At 41.6% G+C, this 22,966-nt stretch overlaps 1 protein-coding gene across 1 annotated transcript in view; it reads left to right on the plus strand.

The window, feature by feature from the left end:
• LOC132397645 (sodium- and chloride-dependent neutral and basic amino acid transporter B(0+)-like) overlaps positions 1–21,605 on the plus strand; it is a 47,770-nt gene extending 26,165 nt beyond the window's left edge. The window contains exons 6-10 of the mRNA XM_059976414.1: positions 3,425–3,557; positions 6,855–6,995; positions 7,769–7,997; positions 11,718–11,843; positions 21,472–21,605. Of these exons, the coding sequence (XP_059832397.1) occupies positions 3,425–3,557; positions 6,855–6,995; positions 7,769–7,997; positions 11,718–11,843; positions 21,472–21,605 (763 nt within the window). The remainder of the gene's footprint in view (positions 1–3,424; positions 3,558–6,854; positions 6,996–7,768; positions 7,998–11,717; positions 11,844–21,471) is intronic.
• The last annotated feature ends 1,361 nt before the right edge of the window (positions 21,606–22,966 follow it).

Consider the following 22,966-nt stretch of genomic DNA (forward strand, 5'->3'; position numbering starts at 1 on the left):
TTCTGGGAAAATTAGGAGGGAGCATGATAGATGTATTCCAAAACCGAAGAAATACTCAGATGGCAAAATAGTACATCCATGGCTGACAAAGGAAGCCAAACCTAATATAAAAGCAAAAGAGAAAGCATACAACAAAGCAAAAATTAGTAGGAAGACAGAGGATTGGGAAGCTTTTAAAAAGCTATAAAGAGTAACTAAAAGAATCATTAGGAGAGAAAAGATGACATATGTAAGCAAGTTAGCACACAATATCAAAGCATGTTCATGTATGTAAAAAATATGAGAGATGAGAGTAGATATAGGACTGCTTGAAAATGAGACCAGAGAAATAATAATAGTGGGAGACAAGGAGATGGCAAATGAACTAAATGCGTATTTTGCATCAGTCTTCACTGTAGAAGACACTAGCAGTGAGTCAAATGTTGAAGGGTGTGAGGGAAGAGAAGTGGGTGCAATTATTGTTACAAGGGAGAAGGTGTTCAAAAAGCTGAATGACCTAAGAGTACACAAGTCACCCGGAGAAGGGGAACTGCACCCTAGGGTTCTGAAAGAGGTAGTAGTAGAGATCATGGAGGCATTAGAAATGATCTTTCAAAAATCATTGGACTCTGGCGTGGAGACAGAGGACTGGCAAATCGCAAATGTCACTCCACTCTTTAAGAAGGGAGGAAGGCCGCAGAAAGGAAATTATAGACCAGTTAGCCTGACCTCAGTGGTTGGGAAGATGTTGGAGTCGATTGTTAAGGATGAGGTGATGGAGTACTTGGTGACCCAGGACAGTTAGGACAAGTTCAGCATGGTTTCCTTAAGGAAAAATCTTGCCCGACAAATCAGTTGTAATTTATTAAGAAACTTACAAGTAGGATGGTTAAAGGGAATGCAGAGGATGTTGTATATTTGGACTTTCAGAAGGCCTTTGACAAGGTGCTATACATGAGGCTGCTTACCAAGTTAAGAGCCCATAGAATTACAGGAAAATTATTGGCAAGGTTAGAGCATTGGCTGATTGGTAGGAGGCAGTGAGTGTGAATAAAAGAATTCTTTTCTGGTTGGCTGCCAGTGACTAGTGGTGTTCCACAGGGGTCGGTGTTGGGACCACTTCTGTTTATGCTGTATATAAATGATTTAGATGATGAAATGGATGGTTTTGTTGCCAAGTTTGCAGATGATATGAAGATTGGTGGAGGGGCAGGTAGTTTTGGGGAAACAGGTAGGCTGCAAAAGGACTTAGGCAGATTAGGAGAATGGCAAGAAAGTGGCAAATGAAATACAACGTTGGAAAATGCATGGTCATGCATTTTGGCAGAAGAAATAAATGTGTGGACTATTTTCTAAACAGGAAAAAATCCCAAAAATCTGAGATGCAAAGGGACTTGGATGCCCATGTCTAGAACATCCTAAAAGTTAATTTGCAGGCAGAGTCCATGGTGAGGAAAGCAAATGCCATGTTAGCATTCATTTCAAGATGTCAAGAATACAAGAGCAGGGAAGTGATGCTGAGGCTTTATAAGGCACTGGTGAGGCCTCACCCTGAGTATTGTGAACAGTTTTGGGCTCTTCATCTAAGAAAAGATGTGTTGGCATTGGAGAGGGTTCAGAGGAGGTTCACAAGGATGATTCCGGGAATGAAAGGGTCATCATACAAAGAATGTTTGATAGCTCTGGGTCTGTACTTGCTGGAATTCAGGAGGGGGGATCTCATTGAAACCTTTTGAATGTTGAAAAGCCTAGATAGAAGGATAGATGTGGAAAGGATGTTTCCCATGGTGGGGGAGTTCAGACAAGAGAACAGAGGTTCACGATAGAAGGACATCCATTTAAAACAGAGATGAAGAGAAGTTTCTTTAGCCAGAGGGTGGTGAACTTATGGAATTTATTGCCACAGGCAGCTGTGGAGGCTAGATCATTGGGTGTATTATTTAAAGCAGAGCTTGATAGGTTCTTGATTGGACACGGCTTCAAAGGTTACAGGGAGAATGTTGTGGAGTGGGGCTGTGGAGGGCAAAAATAGACTAGTCATGATCAAATGGCAGAGCAGACTCAATGGGCCAAATGGCCTAATTCTGTGTCTATGTCTTATGGTCTTATATATTGCATCTGAGTACAAATCAGCCCCTCAAATATAAAAATGTTGATGACAAAGCTTAAGATGGAAATTAAGAGGGTAAAAAGAGGGTATAAGATGGGTTTGGCAAGCAGGGTGCAAGGTAATCTCTATTATATTACTAGTAATAGGATGACTAGGGAGAAACTACGTCCTGTTGAAGACCATCAGATCCACCTACTTGTGCAGACTCGGGAGATGTCTAAGACTCCTAATGCCTTTTTTCTCCTTGGTGTTTATTAAGGACAATACTGCAGCTAGACTTGTAGTACTGCAACAAGTAGTTAATTCTTGGATCATTTGCATATTATGAGGAAAGTGATACTTGCAGCCTTAAAGCATATTAGAGTGGACAGATCTCCACAATATGGCCAAGTGTATCTCTAAACTTTATGGAAGTCTGGAGAAGAACTCTGGAAACTTTTGCAGAGATACTTGTTTCATCATGAGCAACTAGGAAGTTCCAGAAAACTAAAGGGTGACTAAAGTTTCATTGTTGAAAAAGAATAACAAGAACCAGTCAGACACTATACGCTAGTGAACCTGTGTTGTATGGACGTTACCGGGGGGGGGGGGGGGGGGGCACAGAATTCTGAGCTACAAGATCTACCAGCACTTGGATAGTTAAGGCCATTGTTTTGTAGTGGACGAATATTTTGGAGTTTTTCAAAGAGGTATCTAAAAGGATAGATGAAGATAGGGCAGTGGCCATTGTTTACATATGCTTCAGTAAAGATTTTGACAAAGTCCCACATGGCAGTCTGATGCAAAAGGTTAGGTCACATGGGACTGAGGAGGAGTTAGGTTCAGAGTCCAGGTTGAAAGAATAGGTTAGGTGCAATCCAACTTTTAAACTGCTTCAAAGAAGGGGAGGGATGTGTAGCTTGTGAATTGTAAACTGTTCCTAAGACCATCCAGCTTCCTTCACAAACCTCCTTCCATCCCTCAGCTTTAACCAGCTCGGGTGGTAATTGTGGATCAGAAGCCTTCCTCCAGAGAAATATTCTGGAAGGTAATGCCAAAGGGTGTTCCAATGTTGGCCCATCCTCTGGCCCAGGGTCTTCCTTGCTTTCACTGGCTAGGTGAGATTATTCTATCTGTCCACCCCTCTCTGACAAACGCACATTATCTACTCTACTCCAGTTCCAGTGCACATTTGATTGGCTCACAAAGAAGGAACAACAATGAATTACATTTGCCTTTATGTTTAATTCCTTGCTGACATATTATGCCATTTCTAGTTTCCTCTTGCAAATGAACTTTTGAGTAAGTGAATGTGTCCAATTCTCTCTCATCCTAATGTTTTTTGTCTTCATTTAGTGAGAAAGTTTTACAACGCTCACCTTCAATCAATCATACTGGAAAGTTAAACTGGGACTTGGCCCTTTGCCTCCTCCTAGCCTGGCTGGTAGTTTTTATTGTAGTTTCTAAAGGAATCAAATCTTCAGGAAAGGTAACTTTAGTTTAAAGATCCTTACATGGAATTTTTTTCTTGAACTGAGCTGAAGGAAACATGTACTGGAAGACAAAGTGAACTGTTGTGATGGGATTGATAGAGAGCCCACCATATTTTGTAGTGACTTGCGGTCAGGAAATTGAAGGCTGCAGTCAATCAACTAGTCCACGGTCAAAGGTAAGGGGTGGAGGTGCCTGGTCTAAGGTAGATAATACCTCATTAGGAAAGGGGTAAGAGGTTACCAGGGGTTGACAGGGACCTGTAATATAAGTTGCAATCAGAGCAGCTCTGGTTTTGTTGCATGGTGAAGCAGGATTGACGTATGGAGTGCATCTGATGCTAATTCAGTTTTACCAACAAGTATCTTTGTAGAAAATAGGGAATGAAATTCAGTGCAGTAATGTGTTCTGCAAGGACAAATAAAGCAAGGCAATATACAAGACCATTTAAAATAGGATACTGAAAGGACATAGGGACAGATGGGTTTTGGACTGCAAATCCAAGTTAATATGATCAGAAAGCAAAACAAACTCAGAAAATCTGGAATAGAACTCCAAGCAGTTTACACTCTTGGGAGCTCATATCATACGCAACATCTCATGGCTCCAGGACACATCCTGCACAGTCAAGGAAGCTCACCAATGCCTTTACTTTCTGGGCAGGCTGAAGGGAACTGGAATTTACACATCCATACTGACATCATTCTACTGAGGCAGAGTAGAGAGCATCCTAACAATCACTGCTTGGTATGTGTCTTGCACTGTAGCGGACACACAGGCTTTACACCAGGTAGTCAAAATGCCCGACGCATCATTGGCACCAGCTTACCTGCCATCAAGGACATATATACAGCAAAGTGCCGGGAAAGGGCAAGTAATATTATGAAGGATTCCACACAGCCTGTCATGGAATTTTTATACAACTCTCATCAGAGAGGAGGCTACGTAGCATCCATACAAGAACCATCAGGCTCAAAAACAGTTACTTTCCCCAAGCAGAAATGCTGATCAATACCTCCACCCACTAACTCCACCACTACTTTATTATTTCCCATAAGTCACTTTATGTACAGCACTTTATGTGCATACACTCAATCTACAGTATTTATTATAAGTTATCTTATGTATCTACATTTCTTGTGTGTTTTATTTTTTTATTATTATTATCATTGTGTTCTTTATCAGATCCAGAATAACATTTTCTTTACACCTATGTACAGGAATTGACATTAAACAATCTTGACTCTTGAATCCTGAATTAAAACAGAAAATGCTGGAAATACTCAGCAGGTCAGGCAGGCTGCATACAGAGTTAACATTTCATAATGATGCTCTTTCATCACAACTATATGATAAATAAATCAAGGGAACTAAGTCTTTAAAAAACATTTCAGTGAGTTTGGAGATTCTTATAAATTCTTTCTGCATTGAATTGGTCAGTGGGCAAGGATTATGAGAAGATAAAGTGGGCCACATTACAAAAGGTGGATCTAAAGAGAGATTTGAATGAAATGTGTTTCTCCCTCTACAGGTGTTCCTTATCTGTTGATACTTTCCAAGACTTTCTGTTTTAACTTCAGGTCATTAAGTACCCTTGATGGTCATAGATACCCATAAAACACAGGGAGTAGGAAAAACAAGCTAGGCCTGTATAGAACATGAGCTAGGTCACAGATGTAGGATTTTATGTAAAGTTCAGGAAGCAACAGTGAGGGAGGGTGTGATAATGTGTGAGATTCTGGGGATGAGGCTTATGAGAGAGACTGTCTGGAACAGGAGTTTCCAACTTTTTTTATGCCATTGAGCCCTACCATTAACCAATGAGTCCATGGGCCCCAGGTTGGAAACCCCTGCTCTAGAATGAATTTGTTTCCTTGGAAATTAAATAACTCAAGTGCATGTTAACATGAGCTGTATAAAATTGTAAGATTCTTCACGTGATAAACAAGAAAAATCAAGCTTTATTCATAAGGACAGAAATAACTTGGGGCAAGTAAACTGGTAGAGGGATTTGACTCAGTGGAAGGGGGGGGGGAGTCTAGAAATATCAGTCTGAAAGGGAGATGATGGCAGAGACCCTCATTACACTGAGCAGTTTGACCTCTTACTGCGCTGTAGGTGCCATGATTTTACGAGATATTGATAAGTGAGTGTTGGCTTGTGAAAAGTGATGTTGATGGTGAAGTTTCAGCCAATTCTGGCCAGAGTTGATCATCGCTACCCCTGATCATGCCAATAATGTGCCACAACGTGCCTGCAGGGGTCCATACATGTTCACATCTGCATTGGGAGCCTCCGATGGTGTAAATGGCATCCCAAACCAGCCAGCTCCTGACATTCCATCACTTCTTCAATGTACTGCTGTCTGAAAACTGATGAGAAATATTCAAAATGAGGATTAATTGAACATTCAAATTTTGTATAAAAGCAGAAATGCTCAAAACTCCTAGAAGATTGAGAAGTAGGGGAGAGGAATGAATAATAAGACCATAAAATATAGGAGCAGAATTAGGCCATTGGGCCCATTGAGTCTGCTCTGCCATTTCATCACAGGTGATGCATTATTCCTCTCAGCTCCAATCTCCTGCCTTCTTCCCATATCCCTTCATACTCAGACCAATCAAGATTTTATCAACCTCTGCCTTACTTAAAACTTGGCCTCCACAGCCCTCTGTGACAACAAATTCCACAGATCCATCACTCTCTGGCTAAAGAAATTCCTCCTCATCTCTGTTCTAAAAGGACACCCCTTTATTTTGAGGCTGGATCCTCTGATCCTAGACTCTCCCACCATAAGAAACATCCTGTCCACATCCACTTTATCAAGGCCTTTCACTGTTCAATAGGCTTCCATTAGGTTACCCCTCATTCTTCTGAGTTGTAGTGAATACAGGCTCAAAGCCATCTCACACTCCTCATGAGGCAAGCAGTTCAATCCTGGAATCATTTTCATGAACCTCCTTTGAACCGTCTCCAGTGTCAGCACATCCTTTCTAAGATAAGAAGCCCAAACCTGCTCACAACCTTGAAGTGGATGGGCTACAGCAGCAGAGATTGTGGACCCATACTCGGTGGTCACTTTATTAGGTATAGAAGGTTCCTATTTTGCCCATTACACTGGCTGGAATGCCTTATTACTTTGATTATCAATACAAATTAGCTTTTCCCTGTTTAGAGTAGATCTCTGTCTTCCACTTTGAACATAGTCCTATTATTATTATTATTATTATTTACTATTCAATTAGATTTAATATTGTAACTATTGACTATTCAACAATCCGCTGTCCATGGCCAGGTGGTTTACTTCACTGTGACATTCCCTTACTTCGGTCTGATTTTACTGTTGATCCGAGGGGCAACCCTGACTGGAGCTAATAAAGGGATCGAATTCTACATTGGAAACCAGCTAGACTTCTCCAAACTGGCTAATGCTGAGGTAAACATACTTCTTGACTTGAGTAATACAAGATTAATAATTTCTCCATTTTTCTCTGAACTCAAACCTCACAGGCCATCTGAAAGTTGTGAGCCAAATCTCAAATCATGCTTCAGCAGTCAAAAAACTGAGTTCAGTCCTTCGGTTTGCTTCGGGAATCCAGATATGTGATTTGACTATCTCCCATCATAAAGGAAACCATGATTTAATAGGCTGGAAATTGCTCTGTGGTTCCAGAGACAGACAGACACACACACACACACACACACAACACACACACACACACACACACACACACACACACACACACACACACACACACACACACACACACAACACACACAACACACACACACACACACACACACACACACACACACACACACAACACACACACACACACACACACACACACACACACACACACACAACACACACACACACACACACACTCACTCTTCCAGTCAGAGCTTAAGGGCATTTAATAGCGAAGTCTGCTACATGAGATCCAGGAAGCTGCTGAGGTAGATTACACTTACAGAATGGGTGCAAGGTCTTTGCAAAGTTCTACGATTGGCAATGATGCTCACGGGATCTTTGTACATGAAGCAATAATGATGCTTACCTGACCAAGATGTGAGGTAATAACCTTGACCTAAAGCTCTGAAACCAGCTGCAATATTACCTGCCATATAGATGGGAGGTGAGGTAAATATTGGCAAAATCCAAGGAAAATTACCCACCACTAATTGATTCTACTTCACACCCAACAGGTTTGGAAAGATGCTGCAACACAATCTTTCTATTCCCTGTCAGTGACCTTGGGTGGGCTGATGGCACTGTCGTCCTACAACAAGTTCCACAATGACTGTTGCTCAGATGCCATCAGTATTTGTATTATCGATGGTCTCACAAGCATATTTGCTGGATTCACCATATTTACCGTTCTTGGACATTTGGCTCATGATTTGAATATGCCGGTTTCTGCAGTGACTCATTCAGGTACTAGTAAACAGATGAATTTATCAATTTACAGTTTGTGTTCAATCTGTAAGGTTTATGACCATTTTATCATCTGTCAAGTTCTAAGAGTCTAATTGCAAAGTTGTCTACTTTATTGGTAAATTTAGAATTGGACATTTGCCATGTTGGATATATTGAACATCCTTCCCCAATGATGCAGCTTGTGGAGCTGCTGTCTCACAGGGTTCACCTCTGACCTCCAGTGCTGTCTGTGTGGAGTTAGCACGTCTCCCCTGTCACCACATGGATTTCCTTTATTTTTCTCCCTCATACCTAAGATGAGAAGTTGGCCAGTTAACTGGGTGCTGTAAATACTCCATGGTGTACAATTTGACTAGTTCATTTTGGAGGAAGCTGACAGGAATATGGAGTTGATAACATTGGTTATGGCAGAATTAATATTAATGCTTGCTTTTTGAATTACGTAGACTCATTGAGCTGAAGGACTGTTAATCTTTATGGTTTTGAATAAAAAGACTCAGCCTTTTACCTAAGATCAAGTGTAGTACTCTGTGAATATTACATCTCTCTTTGGCTCAGTGGTAACAGGGAATTTAGAAACTAATAGAGTTTGGGTCAACACGAGGAAATCTGCAGGTGTTGGAAATTCAAACAACAGCACACACAAAATGCTGGTGGAACACAGCAGGCCAGGCAGCATCTATAGGGAGATGCACTGGATAGACATATCAGAATGGGTATAAGGTGTTGTTCCTCCATTTGATTTTCCCATTCTGATATGTCTATTCATGGCCTCCTCTACTGTCAAGATGAATCCACACTCAGGTTGGAGGAACAACATCTTATATACCGGCTGGGTAGCCTCCAACCTGATGGCATGAACATTGACTTCTCTAACTTTTGTTAATGCCCCTCCTACCCTTCATCTCTGACATATTGAGTTGTTGGTTTTTTTTCTCTCTCTCTGCCCATCACCCTGCCTGTTCTCCATCTCCCTCTGGTGCTCCCCCCCCCTTCTTTCTCCCGAGGCCTCCTGTCCCATGATCCTTTCCCTTCTCCAGGTCTGCATCACTTTCGCCAATCACCTTTCCAGCTCTTATCTTCATCCCACCCCCTCCGGTCTTCTCTTATCATTTCACATTTCCCCCTCCCCCTCCTACTTTCAAATCTCTTACTATCTTTCCTTTCGGTTAGTCCTGACGAAGGGTCTCAGCCCGAAACATTGACAGAGCTTCTCCCTATAGATGCTGCCTGGCCTGCTGTGTTCCACCAGCATTTTGTGAGAGTTAGAGTCAAAACAGTTGTGTGAAAGGAAGGTCTCGTTTGAGAAAACTTTTTTAGGATAGTGCTAACAGAATCAAAGGGAGAAAAATGCTCAGATTCAGGTAACACACTAAAAGATGGATATATGAATTAAAGACTCACAAGATTATGCATTCATATTCAGATTTATTTATAAATCACACATACATTGGAATATATAGTGAAAGTCATTGCTTGCGTTAACAATGTGTTGGGATCTGCCCACAAGTGTCACTACACATTCTGACACCAAAGTAGCACACCCACAATGTTCTGCTGAACAACACAAGCAACAACAAAAACAAAACATCACCTGCATTTTCCACCCTTCCATCCACCCATCCACACACAGACAGATCTCCAACGCCAGGATGGGCTGCCTCCCTGCTTCCGACCTCCAGTCCCTGTCCCAGATTTGACAATCCAGAGTCTTCGATCTTCAAGGCTCAATCACCAGATTCACCATCTTTAGTCTTTGACCTTGAGGCTTCAACATCCAAACTCATCGACCTCTGGGTATCGACTCTGGAGCTTGCTGATCACAAAATTTTGACCTCCAGGCTCACTGACCTCTGTGCCTTGATCTCCAGATTTGCAGACATATGGGTTTTAACCCCAGAACTTGCCAATTACAGGTTTCTGATCTCAGGAACTGCCAAACGACCTCCTTAAGCCTCCAAATCCTGGGAATAACTGACCTTGGCGAATAGCAGCCTTCATTTCCAGCGCCCACAGACCTTGACCCTCCATCCTCAAGTCTCACTGAATTCAGAGCATTCTGTCCTGAACACCAACACACACTCCTTCACCCAACTCAACGTTCTCCATCCCTGACCTCACTCTGTCCATTTCTGTCCCTATACCTGAACCCGAACACCCCCACCCAACCTGCACTGTTCTCAAAAACCATCCCTACAAAGTTAATAAACTAAGTCTGAGCCCCAATCCCAAAGGACATTGAGGCTCAGTGCCATCATAGAGGTGATTTATTATCATGAGTGTAGCAATGGGAATGATCATCAAACAAAGAGAAGAATATATAACTTAGTTGCTCTGCAGGATGACAGTCACTAGGGCCAAAACTGGTCCTCAGCACTCCACAATTCATGTTAAAGACAAAGTTTAACATGTTCTTGTTTAATGCTGACATAATGCTATGGGGAATAACGAAGAAGGAATAATCTATGGATGGAATGAATGTGAGCAGAAAGATGAACAATGTATGAAAATATGAGTTCATTCACTTTGGAACAAAGAGTAGCAAAACAACCCTTTAACAAGTGAGAAATATAATTGTTGGTGTGTGGGGAAACAGATTGGTTCTGCAGGTATAGGAAAATATTGCAAGAAAAATGATACATAGTTGATGACATCTTACAAATGTAGAGAGCATTGGAATGCTGTATCCAGTTTTTGGTCACTTGAATCTGTATTTCACAGTCATCCTGGACTGATTCTGACGATAATGGGATTGTCTGAGTGAGGCTGACATTTTGGCATTTAGGTTTAGGGGAATTCGATTGGCAGTCCTCTGAGACTATTTGATGGGATGGAAAGCTCCTTCCTCTGACTGTGAAGTCTGGGACAAAAGGCATTGACTTTGAATAAGGTGTGTAGAGGTAAGATGAGGAGGAGAAAGGCTGAGGCTTGTAAGTCACTTAAAGTTGGTGCCTAGTCATTGGGGAACTGATGCTAAGATCAATAAGGGGATTGGGGGTAAAGAGACAGGTAGGCCAAATGAATGTAGTGAGGGATCAGTCATAGCAGGGAAGACATGTAGCTAAGAGGTTGACTGGGGCTCCTGCTGCTTCTCTTTTTATATTATTTTGCCTGAGTCATGGTGCCTTGAAGTGAGTTCAGATCTTCTGCTGGGACATACTCACTGTGGACCAAAAGAAGAGTTATTTCACAGGTTACCATTTGATGGGGACAGTGGAACTGTACACTGGGAGGGTTTCTTGCAGAGTGGTAGAATGAACCAGCTAGCAGTCAACTTGGCATATCTGGTCAGTTACAGATTCAGACTTCCGATCTGGTCTATGCCCTTGCTCCGAGAGACTTGCTTGAGGGTCTGCTTTACTGTCGATAACAATCAAATGAAGTCTGTGGACAGGATTTTCAGTGGACTAAACTTGAACGAATAAAATACTGGGAGTGTTCATTTGCTTCATTTTAGTCAATATTGTGGTAACTTGCTGCATCGCACATGGCATTGGCAAATGGTGAAGCAGGCTACCTATAGTGAGGTTGATTCCGACTGTTCCTTGTAGCAGAAGGAAACGGGGCAGATTGGGAATAGGCCAGTCGGTGCTGTTCAGTTACTACAATTGCAAAACCAAATTCTTACCACTGGATTGAGTGCTGCTTAACACAAATCTGTTTGTACCAACTTTAGTCTCATTATTGAAGCCAGATTACTCTTCTTTCTCACTCCAGGTTTTGGATTGGCTTTTCTTGCCTGCCCAGAAGCTCTTCTTCATTTGCCAATTTCTCCTCTTTGGTCCATTATATTTTTCTGCACAATTGTTACACTGGGATTTTCCAGTCAATCTGTACTAGTAGGTGAGTGTAACAAGTTTTAACTTCATTTCCATCCCATATTATCAAGAGCAAAGCTACTAATTGATTAGATAAGTAATTCTGAATGCATTTGTACTAGTTTCCTTACTGCATACTGCTAATGAAATAATTATGAATGTATTTAGGAAAAATATTATTATGTTTCAACCCAATTACATCCATCCCTAGCTGCAGGTGGATTTCAAACCAAACTCTGAATTACCTCTCCTTTGTTTATTATATTGTTCGATAAGTTGTACCAAGGATGACAGACCTCTAACAGCCTCAACCCAATTCCTTTGTGCATAATATGGCTCTAACATTTGAAAGATCTTTGCTCTGTTTGAGGTTACACTGTTACAATTTATATTGGCATTTGCCACCCTTCAACCATCCCAATTCAATTAACAGGACTGTTATTTTCCAATTTGCACAAATTCAGAATCAGGTTTAACCTCACTGTTTATATCATGAAATTAGTTGCTTTTTGGGCAGTAGTACTGTGGTGAACTATGTGCCTGTCGGGACACGCCCCTGCTGACTGCTCCTGTGGCTCCTCCCACAGGCCCCTGTATAAAGGAGGTCTGAGGCCTGACGCTCGGCCTCAGTCTCCAGGACATTGTATGATAGACACTCACTCCTGGTTCCTTCTTCCAGTCAATAAAAGCCGATATCTCGCCTTACGTCTCAGTGTGAGTTATTGATGGTGCATCAAGTACATTGTAATATATGAGTAACCCAAGGTCATTTCTAAGGTAGGGACATGTTTGGCACAACTTTGTGGGCTGAAGGACCCATATTGTGCTGTAGGTTTTCTATATTTCAATGCTTCTATTACCTGCAGTGCCACAGGGCTGCCTGCACTGAATATAAGTCTTACCTCAGCTTTTGAACGGCCAATTTCTCTGCAGCTCCTACATAAATCAAGTGTTCGGAAGACCCTGCAGGCAACAGTTTTTGACATGAGGTACAACTGTGTCACATTGAACCCAAGAAGAATGCATTCTATTTAGTATTTTGGTGCCCATTTTGCGAACCTTATGCAGAGACTCACAATCCAGGCCAATAGTTGAGTCCTTTTTAAAACTGTCAATTACATTTAAAACTTTGTCTGCAATAAAATATTTTAAATGACTATCATTATTTGTCCAAAATTAGTTTGGGCTAAATTTGTGAAATTATTAAGAATGGCAAAACAAGATTTAAACTGCTTCTCAGACTGTCTACTCTCAAGTGGTAACTGACATAAGTTAAAGGACAGGACGTCCAGGGCTGTGATCTCAGAATTGCTACCTGTGGCACATGCTTGTGAGAAAGATCATACACTTTAACATGTAGCTAAGGAGATGGAGCAGGAGAAAAGGCTTTGTGTTTTTGGATCATTTGGCTCTCTACCAGGGAAGCTCTCTACAGTCAGAACGGCTTGCATCTGAACAGAAGGGATACTTATATCCTTGTGGGAAGGTTTGCTAGTGCTGTGATGTATGGGGGGTGTTTTAAACTGGAACAGCAGGGATTGAGAACCAGAACATCAGAGCAGATAGCAGAGTGGGTGCAAGCGAAGATATTGTTGAGCCTACGTGCAAAGTCAGGAAATGAAATATTGAGCATAGTGGGACTAATGTTCAGAATTATGTATATTTCAATGCAAGGAGTATTGCAGGATATGCGGATGAGATCAGGGCACGAGTCAGCATGTCGGATTGACATTGTAGCCATTATTGAGACTTTTTCGCAGGAGAAGCAGGACTGGCAGCTCAGTATTGCTCTAGGTGTGATAGAGCAGGAAGGGTTCAGGGGGAATGGGTTATTACTAGTCAGGGAAAATGTCACAGCTGTGCTCAGGCAGGGCAGACTGGAGATTTTGTCTATTGAGGCTGTATGGGTGGAATTGAGGAATAAGAAATGATGACCATGTTAATGGGATTGTATTATAGACCATCCAACAGTCCACAGGAACCAGAGGAAGAAAGAATCACAAGGTTGTGATGGTAAGGGATTTTAACTTTCCACATATTGACTTAGTTGCTGGTGGTGTAGTGGCATCAGCATCAGACTTTTAGGCAAATATCCCGGGTTTGAAACTGGCCAGCTCCTTGCATGCTTTCCACTTGTGCTGGGTTGAGTGTCGAACTAGCAGCACGGCCTCGTAAAAACCAGTCAAATGCAATGGAAATAGCAAAAATGTAGCCCAATACACCACAAGGCGTGAAAAGGAACTACAATATTGATTGGCACTCCCATACTATAGAAGAGCTGGATGGGATAGATTTTGTCAAATGTGTTCAAGAAAGTTTCCTTAATCAGTTCATAGAGGTGTAATAGAGGTGTATATGTTTCAAAATAAAAATCAAGGGTAACAGTTTTCGGGAACCTTGGTTTTCAATACATATCAAGGATTTGGCTAAGAAAAAGGAGGTGTATAGCAACTATAGGCCAGAATCAGCACACAAGATACTTGAGGATTATAAGAAATGCAAGAGAACACTTAAGAAGGAAATCAGGAGAGCTAAAAAAAAAAGCATGAGGTTGCTGTTGCAGACAAGGTGAAGGAGCATCCCAAGGGCTTCTACAGATTTACAATATTAAGAACAGAAGAGTAGCAAGGGATAAAATTGGTCTTCTGGAAGATCAGAGTAGTCCTCTGTGCATGGAACTGAAAGAAATGGAGGAGGTCTTGAACAGATTTTATGCATCTGCATTTACTCGGTAGAGAGACACATCTATAGAAGTGAGGCAAAGCAGCAGTGAGGTCATGGGCCATATACAGATCAGAGAGGAGGAGCTGTTTTTTGTCTTGAGGAAAATTAGGGTGGATAAATCCCCAGGGCCTGATACCTTCAGACCATATAGGAGGCTATTAGAGATTTCTGCTCATAGACTTCAGTTTAGCATTCAACACAATCATTCCTCAGAAACTGATTGGAAAGCTGAGCCTACTGGGCCTGAGCACCTCCCTCTGCAACTGGATCCTAGACTTCCTGACAGGGAGACCTCAGTCAGTCCGGATCGGGAGCAGCATCTCCAACACCATCACACTGAGCACGGTGGTCACTCAGGGCTGTGTGCTCAGTCCACTGCTGTTCATTCTGCTGACCCTTGACTGTGCAGCTCGAACCACATCACCAAGTTCGCCGATGTCACAACCGTCGTGGGTCTCATTAGCAAGAACAACGAGTCAGCTTACAGAGAGGAGCTGCAGTGGCTAACGGACTGGTGCAGAGCCAACAACTTGTCTCTGAATGTGAACAAAACAAAAGAGATGGTCGTTGACTTCAGGAGGGCACAGAGCAACCACTCCCCGCTGAACATCGACGGCTCCTTGGTAGAGATCGTTAAGAGCACCAAATTTCTTGGTGTTCATCTGGTGGAGAATCTCACCTGGTCCCTCAACACCAGCTCCATAGCAAAGAAAGCCCAGCAGTGTCTCTGCTTTCTGTGAAGGCTGAGGAAAGTCCATCTCCCACCCACCATACTCATCACATTCTACAGGACTATATTTGCAGATAAGTGTCAGATGTTGCACTTTGGGAGGAAAAACCAAGGCAGGACTTACAAAGTGAGTAGTAGGGCACTGAGGAGTGCAGTAGAACAGAGGGAGTGGGAATTCAGATTCATGATTCCTTGAAAGTGGCATCACAGGTAGCTAGGGTCATAAAGAAAGCTTTTGGCACATTGGCCTTCATAAATCAATTGATACAGGAACTGGGATATTACATTGAATTTGTGAGGCCTAATTTGGAGTACTGTGTGCTGTTTTGGTCATCTACCTATAGGAAAGATCTCAGTAAGATTAAAAGAGTGTAAAGAAAATTTACAAGGAGGTCGCCAAGAATTGAGGACCCGAGTTATCAGGAAAGTTTGAATAGTTTATAACTTTATGTCCTACAGCCTAGAAAAATGTGAGGAGACTGAGGGAAAGGATGGGGGGGGGGGGGTAGGGTGGAAGATGGTGTGGGAGTACCATAGGGATGTGCTGTAGGTCGCTTCTCAATAACTTCTCAATATTCCTACTTTGAATTATTCTTACCACTGTCTACAACCTGTAATTTCTCTTTAAACTTCCCTAACCAGAAGCCTTTGCTAAACCATGAGATTTGCAATCTGTAGATGGCCAGATCAGTGACATTTATGTCTGGCAACCAAGTTAGATACAAGAGGTTCAGAGTACAATCTCTGTAAAGTCATCAGATGTGCGAATTGGCATTTCCAGACCAAACTTGAATAACTGAAGGTTGCCCAACGACTGTGGCAGGGCTTGAATGCCAAGCAACTTAGGTGACACCAAGGCTTTACTCCCACATGAACTCAATGCCTCTATGCTGACTTGACCATCAAAACATGCAGGCACTTTCACAGACTTCCACATCCCTCGATGACCCTGTGATTTTTGTCTCTGAGGCTGATGTGAGAATATCCTTCAGGAAGGTGTACCCACAGAAAGAATCTGACCCATGTAGGGTACCTGGTCAAATACAAAAGACCCACAGAGATCAGTTGGCTGAGGGATCACCAAGATCTTTAACCTTTTGTTTCAGCAGTCTGAGATATTGAGGTACCCACCTGCTTCAAGCAGGCTTCAATTATACCGGTGCCTAAGAAGAATGTGGTAACCTGCCTAAATGATTTGAGTGGCTGGCGATGAAACGTATCATCTCCTACCTGAGAAGTAACTTAGATCTCATCCTATTTGCCTACCAGTACATCAGGTCCACAGCAAATGATATATTTCACAGGCTATTTACTCAACCCTGGAATATTTGGACAGGAAAGATGCATACATCAGGATATTCTTTATTGACTACAGCTTGACATTCTATCATCCCTCAAAACTAATCAAAAAGTTTCAAAACCTTGTCCTTGATACCTCCTTGTACAACTGGATCCTCCATTTCCTCAGTTGCAGTCTGGATTGGCAACAACATCTCCTCCATGATCTTCATCAACACGATGAACCATAAGGCTGCGTGCTTAGCCCCTGCTCTACCCGCTTTATACTCACAGCTCAATGCCATATTTAAGTTTGCTGACATCACTGTCACTGGCGAAAGCAAAGGTGGGATGAATCAACATATGGGAGGGAGACTGGAAATCTGGCTGAGTGGTATCACAACAACAACCTCTCCCTCAGTGTCAGCAAGACCAAGGAGTTGGTTATTGACTACAGGAGGAGGAAACTAGAGTCCATGAGCTAGTCCTCATCAGGGGGTTAGAGATGGAAAGGGTCAGCAACTTTAAGTACTTTGGTGTTATCATTTCAGAGGACCTGTCCTGGGCTCAGTGCAATAACAAAGAAAGCACGGCAGCCCCTCTGCTTCCTTAGGAGTTTGTGAAGATTTGGTATGACATTTAAAACTTACATTGCTGAGGAGAGCCTGTAATGGAAACATCAATGCCCATGAACAGAAAATCCAACAAAAACAAGGTGATATCGCCCAGTCCATCATGGGTAAAGCCCCCTTCACCATTATGCCCATCTACAGGGAGCACTGTCGCAGACAAGAACCCACCACCCCGGCCATGCTGTCTTCTCACAGCTGTCATCAGAAAGAAGGTACGGGAGCCTAAAGACCCACACTAACATATCCAGTAGCAGTTATCACCCCCAAATATTAATCTCTTGATGCAGTGGAGATAATTTCATTCTCCCATCACTGAACTGTTACACAACCTAACCACTCACTTTCAAGGACTCTGAATTTCATGTTCTCAATAGTTATTGCTTATTTATTGATTATTATTGATTTTTTTTTCTTTTGTACTTACACAGTTCAGTGTCTTTTGCACATTGGTTGTTTGTCCAACTTGTTGGTGTAGTTATTGACTCTATTATGGTTCTTTAATTTACTGAGTATGCCCGCAAGAGCACGAACTTCAGGGTTGTATTTAGTGACATATATGTACTTCAATTAAAATATTTACTTTGAACTTTAAACTCTTATGGAGTTGTGCAAAATTATAAGAGGTATAGATTGGGTAAATGCAAGCAGGCTTTTTCCACCGAGGTTGGGGAGGGTAAGACTGGAGCTAGAGGTCATTCTGAGTGTGGTGAGGGTGTGGGACTCCCAGCAGAATTGGTGGATTCATGTTCAATTTCAACATTTAGATGAAATTTGTGGGAAGGGTCTGAAGGCAATGATTCCGGTGCAGATCGATGAGACTAGGCAGATTAATAGCTTGGCATAGACTAGATAGGGCAAAGGGCCTGTTTCGGTGCTGTAGTGTTCTCTGATCTATAATTCTATGACTCCTGAAGGCATCTTCAGGTGTGTGGAAACTTTGTTTGCCTGGGACATGAGCAGCTCTTATGAATTCTAGTAACATTAATATATGCAGATTGTCCCCTACTTTAATCTTTAAATAGAAAACAGGAAGTAGGTTTCCACACACTTCCACTATTAAAAGCCTCAGGAAAACATGAGGAAATTGACTTACAGACATAGGAGTGGAATTAAACCATTCGACCCATCGAGTCTGCTCTGCCATTTCATCATGGCTGTTCCATTTTCCCTCTCGGCCCCGATCTCCTGCCTTCCCCCTGTATCCCTTCATGCCCTGACCAATCAGGAATCTATCAACCTCTGCCTGAAATATACCTGATGACAGCCTTCACAATGACCTGTAACGATGAATTCCACAAATTCACCACTCTCTGGCTAAAGAAGTTCCTCATCATCTCCATTCAAAAAGAAAACGCCTCTATTCTGATGCTGTGTCTCTGGCCGTAGACTCTCCCAACATCGGAAACATTCTTTCCATATGCACTCTATTGAGGCCTTTCAACAGTCAATAAGTTTCAATTTGTTCACTCCTCGTTCTTACAATCCCAGTGAATTCCAGAGCTATCAAATGCTCTTCATACAACAAGCTGTTCAATCCTGCAATCATCCTGAACCCACTCCAGTTTCAGCACATCCTTACTTAGATAAGGGGCCCAAAACTGCTCAGAATACTCCAAATGAGACCTCACCAGTTCTTTATCAAGCCTAAACATTATATCCTTGCTTTTATCCTCTAGTGCTCTTGAAATGGATGCTAACATCACATTTTCCTTCCTCACCTCCAACTCCACCTGCAAATTAACCTTTAGTGAATCCTTTACAAGGATACCCAAATCCCTTTGTGCCTCAGATTTTTGAATTTTCTCTCCATTTAGGAAATAATCTATCCTTTTATTTCTTCAATAAAGTGCATGACCAAACAACTCCCACATTGTATTCCATGTGTCAGTTCTTTGCCCATTCTCCTAATCTGTCTAAATCCTCCTGTAGATTCTCTACTTCCTCAAAAATATTTGCCCCTCCACCCATCTTTATCTTCTGCAAACTTTGCAAAAAAGCCATAAATTCCACCATCCAAGTCATTGACATACAATGTAAAAAGAAGCAGTCATAACACAGACTCCTGTGGAATGCCACTAGTCAGCAGCAGTCAATAGAAAAAGCTCCCTTTATCCACATTCTTTGCCTCTCCTGCCAATCAGCTACTGTTGTCTCCATGCTAGACTCTTTCCTGTATTATCATGGGCTCTTAACTTGTTATGTAGTTTCATGTGTGGCACCTTGCTAAAAGCATTCTGAAAACCCAAGTGCATATCCAAGTGCAAAATCCAAATTCACCAATTCTCCTTTGTCTATCCTGCTTGTTATTTCTTCAAAGAATTCCAACAGATTTCTCAGGCAAGATTTTCCCTTGAGCAAATGGTGCTGACTATGGTGTATTTTATCATGCACCTCCAAGTACCTGAAACCACATCTTTAACAATTGATTGCAACATCTTCCCATCCACTGAAGTCAGACTAACTGACTTCAGTAGAGTGACATTTACAATTTTCCAGTCTTCCAAAAACATTCCAGAATCTAGTGGTTCTTGTTAGATCATTACTAATTCCTCCACAGTCTCTTCAGCCACCCCCTTCAGAACCTTGGGGTGTACACCATCTAGTCCAGGTGGCTTGTCTACCTTCAGATCTTTCAGTTTCCAAGAACCTTCTCCCTAAGATTGGCAACTTCACCCATTCTTGACCCCTGACACTCATGAACTTCCACCATACTGCTAGTCTCTTCCACAGTGAAAAATAATGAAAAATACTTATTCAATTCATCCGTCATTCCTTGTCCTCCATTACTACCTCTCCAGCATCGTTTTCTACTCTCACCTCTCTTTTACGCTATTACACTTTTGGTATCCTCTTTAAAATAATTCGTTAGTTTACTTTTGTATTCCATCTTTACCTTCTTAATAACGTTTTTATTTGCCTTCTGTTGTTTTTCAAAGCTTCCCAATCTCTAACTTCCTACATGTCTGTCATCTTTAGAATACTTCTTCCTCTTTGTGATGTATATGTCCTGTGCCTTCCAAATTGCTTCCAGAAATTCCACCCATTGCTGCTCTGCCATCATCCCTGCCAGTGTTCTTTTCCAGTCAAGTCCTGCCATCTCTTCTCTGTAATTCCCTTTACTCCACTGTAATACTGATGCATCTGACTTCAGCTTCTCCTCAAATTTCAGGGTGAATTCAATCATATTATGATCACTTTTCCCTAAGGATTCTTTTACCTTAAGCTCTCTAAACAATTCAGGTTCATTATCCAACAACCAATCCAGAATAGCTGATTCCCTAGTGGGCTCAATCACAAGCTGCTCTATCTGTTAGGCCTTGTAGAAATTCTAGAAATTCCTTTTCTTGGGATCCAACACCAACCAGACTTTGCCAATCTACTTGGTTATTGAAACCCCTCATGACTATTGTAACATTGCCCTTATGACATGCATTTTCTACCTCCCATTGTCATTTGCAGACCATGTCCTTACTACTGTTTAAAGGTCTATATATTACTCCTATTATTGTTTTTTAACCCTTACATTTCCTTAGCGCTACTCACAATGATTCAACACCTTTTGACCCTTTGTCACCTCTTTCTCATGATTTCCTAACTGATAGAACTTTAATGTTTTATTCTAATTTGAGAAGATGATCCAAGGAGGTTGATTAGCAGGAGAAATCTCAAGGAAGGTCCCTCATTATGGGTGTAGCAACTAATGTTAAGTGAGGTTAATAAAGCATAGACTGGGAGCAATTTTATGCATGATTGAAAATCAAGCTGAAAACTGATATATCTGCTCCTAGAAATATATGCAGAATATTCAATAAGATATTAGACATATAAAAGAGTGAAAATGCTGGAATTTGAAGCAGAAAATAAGCCAAGAAGGAGGAAGGAAATTGTTGATGTTTCATGTTGAAACTCTGCATCAGGAACCTTTTCTTGACAGCCTAGGTGAAGCTAAAATTATTGAAAAGGAAGAAGAGAACTTTTTGTTGACTAGAGTCACACCTTGTTGAAAGGAAAATGATTGTGGTTATTTGAGGTCATACATCACTGTTCCCAGAGGTGTTTAGCCAGAAACAGAGAAGCCTCAGTATCAATTCAACCACAGCTGCCCTTCAAAAAATGACAGAACTTTGCCAACAGTCAAATCCATGGCTGTGATTCAAACATATTCAGACTCCATTAAAACCAGATGCACATGATTTAAAGCAACACAGAAAAAAATGCAGAATAATGAAATTACTTCACACCCATTAAATACTAATAAGTTGTATCACCTGATATTTTGTTTCCACCAGAAGTCATTATAACATGCCTACAAGATAAGTTTCCTGTTCTGCTCCGGAAAAAACGTCTTTATCTAACAGCCGCTGTTTGTCTGGTCTTATACCTTAGTGGCATCTTTTTAGTGACACAGGTGAGAAGAATTTGAGATTTATTGTTATTGTTACATTATGTTCTAAATTGTACATAAGTCACAATATCATATTGATAGTTATTCTTCACATAGTTAATATTGTCTATTTAACTAGATGCAGAATTCACCAGACTTCACTTCTCCCATTCCTTCTGTTTATAGACGACTAGTGTGGAAATTCTTTCCTTAAAGAAAGTAATAGTGATCACCCTTTAACTAGTTTGTATAGTTTGAGAGTAGCACACTGTTAAATTGGAGCATCCACATGATCATCTTCCCCTGAAATAATCAACAAAACCTTCCCATTTTGCTCAATACTTTGGATACTCTCCAGAGCCCGTGTGAAGCGAATGGGACTCGTGCCGGTAAGCTACAACGGGCAGTGTGGATATAACAAAGTGAGATGCTTGTTTCTGTGTTGCACAATCCTATTACAGACAGCCCTCTTTATCCACGGGGGACTGGTTCCGGGACCCCCCCACCCCCCGCAGATACCAAAATCACGGATGCTCAAGTCTCTTATTTAAACTGTTACAGTGTGGTGGTCTTTAGGACCCAGCGGAACCCTGGACTTTATTTAATATGTCTCAGTGGGGTGAACATTAGGACCCAGCACAGCCCTGAATCCGCAGTATTTCTGTTCATGAAAATAATCACGATCACGTTGAAAATAAGGTGGAAGTAATAAAGCGATCAGAAAGAGGTGAAATGCCATTGGTCATTGGAAAAGTGTTAGGCTACAGTTGGTCAACGATCGGAACAATTCTACCGGAGCATGTGAAAGGCCCTGCCCCAATGAAAGCTACAATTATTACTAAGCAACACGGTGGTTTAATTATTGAAATATGTATGTTTCAAGTTTTATATGCATAGAAAGGTAAAATTGTACTATATACTAAGAAAAACGTTTCACTAACTGACGCTAAGTAATACCGGATGTACCTGTTCCGACTTCAAATCCGACTTAAAGACGGACTCAGGAACGGAACTCATTCATAACCCGGGGACTGCCTGTACTTTTAAATCATCTCTAGATTACTTATAATACCTAATGCTATGTAAATAGTTGTTACACTGTATTGTTTAAGGAATAATGACAAGAAAAAATAGTCTCTACATGCTCAAACAACGAGTGCTGGAGAGAGAACTTCCGGGTTTTCTCGATCTGTGGTTGGTTGAATCCATGCATGCGGAACCCGTGGATACCCGCGGGTATTTAAGAGCCTCTTGGACAGGTGCATGGATGACAGTAAAAAAGAGGGTTATGGGGTAGTGTGGGTTTAGTACTTTTTTTAAGGATTATATGGGTCAGCACAACATGGAGGGCTGAAGGGCCTGTACTGTGCTGTAATGTTCTATGGTTATATAAGGAGGGC

This window comes from Hypanus sabinus, chromosome 8 (assembly GCF_030144855.1).
Source record: "Hypanus sabinus isolate sHypSab1 chromosome 8, sHypSab1.hap1, whole genome shotgun sequence".
NCBI lineage: Eukaryota > Metazoa > Chordata > Chondrichthyes > Myliobatiformes > Dasyatidae > Hypanus > Hypanus sabinus.